The sequence below is a fragment of the Austrofundulus limnaeus genome, unplaced genomic scaffold (assembly GCF_001266775.1).
Source record: "Austrofundulus limnaeus strain Quisiro unplaced genomic scaffold, Austrofundulus_limnaeus-1.0 Scaffold769, whole genome shotgun sequence".
NCBI classification, from domain to species: Eukaryota; Metazoa; Chordata; class Actinopteri; order Cyprinodontiformes; family Rivulidae; genus Austrofundulus; species Austrofundulus limnaeus.
Window position 1 is genome coordinate 80,732 of NW_013953171.1, and position 9,996 is coordinate 90,727.

Here is a 9,996-nt window from a genome sequence, read left to right on the forward strand (position 1 = left end):
CACACACACACACACACACACACACACACACACACACACACACACACACACACACACACAGGAAGCAGAGTATAAACAGTTGTGTGTGTGTGTGTGTGGATGGTGAGTTCTGGGCTCGGAGACTTAAAGGTACACGCACTGGGAGGGGTCAGTGACACGGCTTCCAGTAGTACACTGACACCCTGGTGGACAGAAAGTACACGGCCTTGGTATTTCCTGGCTTTCAGAGCTGACTGTGACCGCAAATTCTGCGTGGGCCCTGCTTTAAAAGAATTCATGTTGCATTTTATTTCCTGCTAACAAACGTTGGCTGCTAGGCTGTTTGAGATTTGGTACAAAGTCAGGACAGAAAATGGCTCCTTGGGGACAAATTGCCTCCCACCAGCTCTTCCTTTACTGTCCTACACAAAATGGGTACAGAGACTATTTTAGTTCTTTTGCTGTTGCATAACATTGTGACCTTTGGTGGTGATTTCAACAGAACTTCTTAATTTTTTTCATTTCAAGTGTTTTGTARGTTATTTAAACAAATACTGTCATACACGAAGTTTGAAACCAAACTAAAAGCCAAGCTGAGATCCAGATATATTCCTTTAGATTTTAAACACTGAACAGGCTAAGATGGTTACAAGGACTGCATGCTGTAGTGACTTRTTTTTATTTTTGTAGATAAAGTCATTTGTGTTAGTTCAGATGTTTGTGATACAATTACATCTGTAGAGCAGACTTGTACTGCTGCAGATTTGGGATTCACAAATTTTTATTGCATCATTGTGTTGACGTTTTCTACTGTGGTTGAATGAAAAGTTGGCAAGGTTTGTTGCTAAGGATATCCACTAATAAATAAAGCAGACAATCTGAAACAGTTTGTTTAATTAATGAATGTAGACATTTTTTAAGTGTGCAACTCTTCTTCTGGTTGCAATTAACATGACACACAATAAAATTGCTCCACCTATGCGGTCATATGATCCAAGGTAAAGAAAACTCAGACAAACTGCACAGCTGTAATGGCAGATATTGTGAAACTGACAACATTATCAGAGACATTTAGTCAGGCATTTATTCAGAAAACATTTAGGAAAAGAATTTCTATAAAGTTATACATCAGTTCATTGAAGTTATTTGAAGAAAATCTTAGAGACTGAAGTTAAAACCCAAGGCTTCCTCAGCCAGATTAAAAATAAAACAGTACAATTAATTGGTGCTCACAGATAATGTACAGTAGATTCTTAAAACTTAAACTTGTGTTACTGCAGTTCATGTTTTCATGCAGTCATTGAGGAATCCATGGTTCCTTTAGTTAAATGTAGTTTGTACTAAGAGTGAACATTTCACATTACACAACCAGTTACATGTGTTAATCAGTTCATTGTTAACATGTAATAATCAGGGTTGCACATAAAATTTTTGGTCTGGTTCTCGGGAGAACCCAGGGTTGTTGCTTGGTGCTCATATTTTCCTTCACTCATTTAACACATTTATCTAGAGGGGCATCAGGGCATCTAACGCCCCCCTGTTCTGTTTTATGACTCCTATCAGCTGCAACGTCTCAGGACATCATGCCAAATCAGTCCAACAAGTTTTTTAATTTATTCTTTTACTCTGCATAAATTTTGTAAACTACCTAAGTGGCCGAGGGGCTGGGTGTATGTCATATAAACATCACAAACTGAACATTTCATGGTTAAATGTCTTTTAGACCAGTGGTTCCCAAACTTTTTGTCTTCTGACCCACAAAATATTCATGGCAAAATCTTGTGACCCAAAATATTACTGGTCTGAGTACACGGCTTTCGTTAATAACCCTAAAAACACAGGCTTTCTGACAATCTAAACAGCTTGTACACAAATATAAATACTTATTTTTACTTATTTTGTGCTTTTGTAATAATAATAGAGAAAAATATTACATCAGCAATTATTTTATTACCCTTTATACTGATTTCTGGAGATTATCCAAGGTACTTGATGACCCATAATTGGGTCCCAAGCCCAACTTTGGGAACCAAAGTGCACTGGTTCTCAAACTTTTCAGCTTTTGACCCACAAAATAACAGTAGCAGAGACCTGTGCCCCCAGCTAGTTTTGGATGATAAACATTTGTATCAGGTCAACAAAACATGGGCATAGTAACAATATTTTTATACTATATTTATCCATTTTAAATAAACTAACCTCACTCCTTTGTAACAACTATGGCAAAAACTCAGAAAATTTTTTCAGGACCCCACTTTGGGTCCCAACCCCAACTTTGGGAAACACTGTTTTAGACTAACATGTCCTTGAGATGGACAGCTCCTGTTTGGTCTTCTGGATCTTCAGCCTTGGTTAAACCAGCTTTCCACACTGTCCAGTCCAAGCAGCAAATATACTGGGTATCTGTCTTTTGCACAGAGCAAAATAACTTAAAACATACAAATGTTTTATTTGTTAGACTGATTTCTTTTTTAAAAGACTATTTTATTCAAAAATATAATATTATTTAGATGGTTTCAGCTCATGTAATTATTTTTCTTCATATTTGATCATTTAATAAATTACATTTATCTCAGAAAAGCTGTATCACAGTATGGTCCTAAATATAAACACGTTTAGCAAATCAAGAACCTTTTTTTTAATGTAAAATTGTGAATTCAATTTGTGGATCTTTATGATAAATTAAAATAAGATTTAAAACTCTTTCGCCTAGAGAACATGGCAAGTTGTTTTTATTTTTTAAGTATATATAATGTTTTTGACTGGGGTGTTAAACAGAGAATCATCTTTGCTTTAATATGGGGCAAACAAATGTTCTTAGTTAATGTGGTTTAATTAGAAGAACTCAGTGAATCTCACAGACAGCCTGTGCGCGCAGCGACGCACTCATACAGCAGTCTCTCAGGAGGAGAGTTTAGTCACTCACACAGAGTTGGACAGATCTGTTTGATAACAACATTCTGAATATATATTTAATATAAAGTTAGGTTTTACAGACCAAAGTCTCTGGTAGTTCAGGAGCAAAGTGCAGGAGGAGAGGTGGAGGAGATGTCAGACTGATCGCGTCGCTGCAGCAGCTCAAGTCGACTCTAGCCGGCCCGCTGCTTCAACCAAACTCGCTCTCACTGAAAGTCCCACCCTGCTCTGCTCTGATTGGATAAAACGGCTCTGGACTTCGTCTGATTTGTTGAAGACAGTGTCCGTTTAATCCCTATATCAGGGTCCCGCTGTGGCGCACCGAACGATCCATTCACACCAGTGCCACTGGATTCTTTTTAATTTTTTTTATTTTTTAACAAATCAGGTCGCTTTTGCGACCAAACTGGTTGCACTCTAGAGCCCTGCTAACTGTTGTTTTGACAGACAATCAGGTACAATCTTAGGTACGCAAGGGAGCTTTATGACGTTACATCTGCTGCGCTTTTTCCTTTTTTGACAGCACAAGCGCACCTGCGCACTGCTTATGTGCAGCTCTGGTAATAATCAAATGTGACCAGATGTTTCAACAGACAGTGTATCTACATACAAAACCAAMTGCATACAACTGTTAAATGTTACCCTTTCATGTAACTGTGTTAATTTCAATAAAATGTAACATATGAAGTCATGACTGTCAGTACATGGTAGATTTACTTGTGGTTACCTTCAGTAGGAATGGATCCTGTTGATTGAGGTGGAGGAGCCAAAWTGATTGGGAAAACCTAAAATTTAATTGTCACATACAACCCCAATTCCAGTGAAGTTCTGACGTTGTGTAAAATATACATAAAAACAGAATATTATGATTTGCAAATCATTTTAAACCTATATTAAATTGAATAAAGACAAGATACTTTATATTCAAAATTATACACTATGTTGTTTTTTGCAAATATTCACTCATTTTGAATTTGATGCCTGAAGCTTGTTCCAAAAAAAGCTGAGACAGGGACAACAAAAGACTGGGAAAGTTGAGGAATGCTCAAAAAACCACCTGTTTGGATCATTTCACAGGTGAGCAGGTTCATTGGAAACAAGTGAGTGTCATGATTGGGTATAAAGGGAGCATCCATGAAAGGTTCAGGCGTTCACTAACAATGTTGAGACGAGGTTCCTCACTTTGTGAGCAAAGAGTCCAACAGTTTAATGTTTCCAAACATACAGTTGTCTTTGTGTATTCAATTGAATATAGGTTGAAAAGGATTTGCAAATCATCGAATTCTGTTTTTATATGTATTGGAAATGGGGTTGTATTATGGACTTTTTTTGGTAATTAATAAATGTTTGTTAATACAATGTTTGCATTTGTTTACTGTAACTTCTAATYTTACAGGCTAATGCTTCATTTTATCATTTGCTTGTTTGATTGATTTTGCCTATATTTGTGTGTGTGTCTACACACACAAATATATTGAACATCTTCAACTGATTAGCTTTCATAGTCATTCCAAGTCAMTATGGCCGCCACAACCAAGTGCCCTAAGCCACAGCAGAAATTTGTTTAATAAGAATCAAACCTTGTATTTGTTTACTGTTTGATTTGTTTGTTTTATATAGTGAACAAAACACTCCTCCTTCATCACTATTCCATACATACATCCCTCTAACAGATACATTATTTAAAGACCAATATTTTTGGCTCTTTAAATTGTTCCTTTTTTAATGTTATTGGTCAGGACACCCATAAAACCATATTGTCTCAGTATTAGCATGCATCCTGCACATATACGTCTGAATTTTTAAAGGTGCATATTTTCATGCCAGGAAAATAAATAATCTTAACGTTCCCTGAATCAAATGTCTTACTTTATTCCTAGATTAAATAAAAATCTGGGGAAAGATTGCGTAAACAAAAACTTCCTCAGCATTTATTTTTTGTGTGTGTGTGACAGGAAATGGCTGTGCGGGCCCTGAAGCAGACGGGCAGCAGGAATATCGAAGCAGCCTTGGAATACATCAGTAAAATGGGTTACCTTGACCCTCACAATGAGCTCATTGTTCGTGTCATCAAACAAACTTCACCAGGTACTAAAAGACTTCAGCAAGGGAAAATTTGTCCTATGTCTTTTGTCACCACATGAATTTGCTGTATTTGCTTAATGTGATTTTTTTCTAATGACAAAGTTTGGATTATAGTTTGATGTCGTTAATGGTCCTTGTTGTTTCAGGAAAAGCTGGTATGCCAAACACAATGGACCACCGGTCTACGTTGGAGGCCTCTGGTGAGGCAGGGGCCATGCCTCCGTATCATCAGATGACAGCTCCTTTGTATGACGGGGCGGCAGTTTATGGCCCAGAGGGTGACATGACCAGACCCTACATGGGTGCTCCCCCTGTTATCAACTACATGATCCCTTCTGGTGCAGCTCAGGGGTCTGCGATGGGGAATCCAATGGGTCGACCTCCCAGTGTGGGTAGCTATCCACAGGTGATGCCCACCCAGAGCAACCCAGGCAGCACCATGTACCCCCCTGTAGCACAGCAGAAGGGCTACCCTGGCAGCATGGAGCAGCATGGGCCCATGATGAGTTACAACATCCCAGGCCAGCCTCTGCAGCTCCCGCCACAGCCACCAGCGGGCCCCGTCCCAGCTCCACACTATGACTACGGCCATTCAAGGCACAACATGATGGAGCCTTCAGTTTATGGAGTCAAGAGGACCCCTTCTTTTCAAAGCAAAATGCAACCGCCACCCCCAATGGCTCCTCCAGACAACTACGTCAGCATGCAGGGGAAAGGGGGAATGGGTCAGAATGGGCCAGGAGGAGGATACCCTCCTAACCTTTACCTTCCTTCTCACTCCCACCCTCGACAGGCCAGCCCCACCTCCCAYCAGGTCCACATGATCTCCCGCTCCCCTGCTGGGGTGGCAGCCATGGGCCCTGACTTTTCAGATCTGCCTCAGGGGTTGATGACACCCTCCAGGGCCAGCCTCAACCTGGACCTGTATGACCACCACTGGGCAAGCCCTCCCGGTCCCGAAGGCGCCCCTCCAGCAAGGCAACCCCAGCCCCAGGGTCCGTTCAGAGGCGAGGTGCGTGTACCTAGCAGAACAAACTCCTTTAACAGTCGTTCTGCAGGTCCAAATGGTGTCCGACCCACGATGGCTGCACCCCCTACAGCCGGGAAACAGGAGTCCTCTCTGGGCCCACCAAACACCATCACAGCTGTAACCTCCCCACCCATCCAACAGCCTGTCAAGAGCATCCGAGTGATGAGGCCAGAGCCTAAGACTGCTGTGGGACCGTGTCACCCTGGCTGGATGACTGCTCAGACACAGGATGTAACAGAACCTCTGGCCTATATGCCAGAGGAGACTTACCCACTGGAGTCTGCACAGGAGCCACGCTGTCCTCCACCACCTTACCCCAAAAATCTGCTCATGCCTGGAGCAGGTGGAGAACCAGGGGTGCTGGAGGGCGCCGGAGCACTCTGTGGTGCTTCGGACCTCAGCAGCCCTGCTGCCAGAAACTCACAYGGTGGCAGCGGGGGGAGCGGAAAGGCCGAGGACAACCAGCAGGTGAAGGAGAAGACAAAGATGGGCAAGGGAGAAAAAGTGGTGAAGGACAAGAAGCAGATCCAGACGTCACCTGTGCCTGTGAGGAAAAATGGGCGAGATGAAGAAAAGAGGGAGTCCCGCATCAAATCCTACTCTCCTTTCGCCTTCAAATTTTATATGGAGCAGCACATAGAGAATGTGATGAAGACCTACCAGCAGAAACTCAACCGCAGGCTTCAGCTGGAGCAGGAGATGTCCAAAGTAAGATTGCAAATATTTGTAGCACTCCCCCTGCTCAGTACCTGCTGAGATCATAAAGAGTTGATCATTTTTTTAACCTAATCAGTTTTCTATTTTCTGTTAGTAGTAAGTGGAAAAAAAACAAGTGTTCAAATTATTATAGAAAGCATAGCTTGTCCATTGTTTTTGTATCAAAATGATTGAAAAATATATTTAGATAAAGGAAAAAAAACAKTCACACCTAAAAGGATTGAGTTCATTTTGACGACACAGTGTTTTCAAGCAGTTTCTCAGATTTTTTTTCCTGTTGTTTTTTTTTATTTTTCTGCCCAGGCTGGCCTGTCGAAAGGAGAGCAGGAACAGATGAGGAAGATGTTGAACCAAAAGGAGTCCAACTACAACAGGCTGCGCCGCGCCAAAATGGACAAATCCATGTTTGTCAAAATCAAGACTCTTGGCATAGGTGCTTTTGGGGAAGTGTGCCTAACACGTAAAGTCGACACCGGAGCACTTTATGCCATGAAAACTCTGCGCAAGAAAGATGTCCTCAACCGCAACCAGGTGATTGATTATGTTTACCTCTTGTTTACCAGTTACATTGAGGCTTTTTTCACTTTTGTAGTTGGAGTGTTTCTCAAACATTCTTTTTGTGGATGCTGCCAATGAAGCAATAACAAGAACCTTTTAAACGAGTGTTTCTGATGCAGGTAGCACATGTGAAAGCAGAGCGGGACATCCTGGCTGAGGCAGACAACGAGTGGGTGGTGCGTCTCTACTATTCTTTCCAGGACCGAGACAGCCTCTACTTTGTTATGGACTACATCCCTGGGGGAGACATGATGAGCCTGCTCATCCGAATGGGGGTCTTCCCCGAACCTCTGGCTCGTTTCTAYGTGGCTGAGCTGACGCTGGCCATCGAGAGCGTCCATAAGATGGGCTTCATCCACCGAGACATCAAGCCAGACAACATCCTCATTGACCTGGACGGGCACATCAAGCTGACGGACTTCGGTCTGTGTACAGGCTTCCGCTGGACTCACAACTCCAAGTACTACCAGAAAGGTGAGGCTTTTTGGCCTTATGTTCTACGCATTCAGARGTWAAGGARCTCTGAAGTGACAAAAATGAAATGACCATGCAGGTGAACTATGATCTGCAGTTACAAGCTGTAGACCAGAGGTGCTCAAAGTGGGGTCCGCGGGCCAAAATTGGCCCGCCACGCCATTTGATTTGGCCCACCAGCAGTTGTCCTGGTTATTAGATTGTAATCTCCTGTCCTATGTAGAAACACTATATTTCCACTTTTCAACCATTGGTCCAACTATAGGTACAAGGAGCTGAAGTGAGATAGTCTAAACTCATGGTACTCACTTTATATTTGAATTATGTTAAGATTAAACATAAAATACAAGTAACTACAAGAGACATTTAGATTAGATTTAAGCCCACATCTAGATTTACGGTACACATTTCTAAGACCACATATACTCAAATTTTAATTTATGAAAAGTCCCATGAGCCTTTACTGCCCAAGCACATGTTGAATTTTCCCATTATTGTCATTAGTGATTATCTCAATTTCGGCCAAAAGAATTGACAAAATCCCACACACTGTGCCTTTAAGAAGTATTTGCATTTCATGTAGTATGTTACTGCATTTGGCCCACGGCCCTCCGATCGATCTTAATTTTGGCCGTCTCAGGGAAAATGTTTTTTGTTTTTGGCCCTTTCGGGGAAAATGTTTGGGCACCCCTGCTGTAGACAGATATTCTTGTCTGATCACACTGTGAATTGTTCGTCTAAGAAGTCTATTTATTAATTTTTTTTTATTTTACCGTTATTTAACCAGGCGAATCCCAATGATTTCACAGATCTCTTTTGCAAGGGAGACCTGGGCCTAAAGGCAACCTATTGTATATGTTTTTGTACTGTGGGAAAAACCGGAGTGCYCGGAGAAAACCCACGCATTCACTACGAGAACATGCAAACTCAGCTCAGAAAGACCCCAGGTCTGAAATGGGGATTGAACCCAGGACCTTGTTGCTGTGAGGCGTCGGTACTAACCCCTGAGCCATCAGGCTGTCCCATGTTTTAAGTTGATTTAGTCAAACTGTGTTTTCTCTGTGTTTACCATCATCAGGAAGTCATGTTCGACAGGACAGCATGGAGCCCAGCGACTTCTGGGATGATGTGTCCAACTGTCGCTGCGGCGACCGGCTGATGACCCTGGAGCAACGCGCCCACCGCCAGCACCAGCGCTGCCTGGCCCATTCATTGGTGGGAACGCCTAATTACATCGCACCCGAGGTTCTGCTGCGCAAAGGTCGGTCCAGAGGATAGGGACGAATGCTTCAGATACAGACTTGTTAAAAAGAAAATTATACTTACTTTTGAAATGCTGATAATATTTAAATTTCTTACATTTGGGATAAATGGAAACTGTTGCTTCTGTGCAGTTCATAAAATTATTGGATTTTTAAACATTAAAAGCCGTATTTTATTACAAATGGTTGCTCCAAAGTAGAATGTTTGACTTAATAAAAGCTAGAACTGGACTGTTTATTTGTTTAAAAACGATCCCCTTTAACAGATTCTGATTGTGTGCTTTGTGTGTAGGTTATACTCAGTTGTGTGACTGGTGGAGTGTGGGAGTGATTCTTTTTGAGATGCTGGTGGGACAGCCACCTTTCCTCGCTCCGACTCCTACAGAGACTCAGATCAAGGTCAGTGAACAAATACAGATTATTTATTCATTTACATTTGAAATAATTACACATTAAAGAACTGTTGGGTTGTTACTTCAGAGGATCAGGATTTTTCAGCGGGGAATATCTGATAATGCTGCTGATGTGTCGGACACAGAACCAGTACCTGGCTTTTGCCTTCCAGTACCCTGTCATGGTTCTGATTTCTGTCTCATCAGTGAACTAAAACAAAGGGAAGTGAAATGTTTGGAACATATTAACGCAACAGCTTTTAACAGTAAAGTACCTCAAAGTGATACGTGAGTAAAAGTACAAGTATCTTATCATAAAAATACTTTGGTAAAAGTGAGTCTTCTCTAAAAATGTCACTTGATTAAAAGTCTTAAAGTGTCTGATATTTTTGTACTTAAGTGTAGAGGTAAGATCTACATCTTCTCATAAGTAAGTTATGAGGAAAATCACGAGATCTGTTTTATTAATAATACCTTTTCTGTGGAATTATGAAAGAACCACACAATGAGTGAATGTACTCAGTAACTTAGTTTTATCTAAAATAAATGATATTTATTTACAGAATAAAATGAATCACTTATG

The 9,996-nt window shown here is 41.4% G+C and overlaps 1 protein-coding gene across 1 annotated transcript in view; it reads left to right on the plus strand.

Moving 5' to 3' along the window:
* Positions 1-9,996, plus strand: part of lats2 (large tumor suppressor kinase 2) — a 46,319-nt gene that overhangs the window by 31,154 nt on the left and 5,169 nt on the right. Inside the window, exons 3-8 of the mRNA XM_014028490.1 lie at positions 4,851-4,983; positions 5,127-6,718; positions 7,031-7,258; positions 7,405-7,759; positions 8,838-9,020; positions 9,314-9,420. Of these exons, the coding sequence (XP_013883944.1) occupies positions 4,851-4,983; positions 5,127-6,718; positions 7,031-7,258; positions 7,405-7,759; positions 8,838-9,020; positions 9,314-9,420 (2,598 nt within the window). The remainder of the gene's footprint in view (positions 1-4,850; positions 4,984-5,126; positions 6,719-7,030; positions 7,259-7,404; positions 7,760-8,837; positions 9,021-9,313; positions 9,421-9,996) is intronic.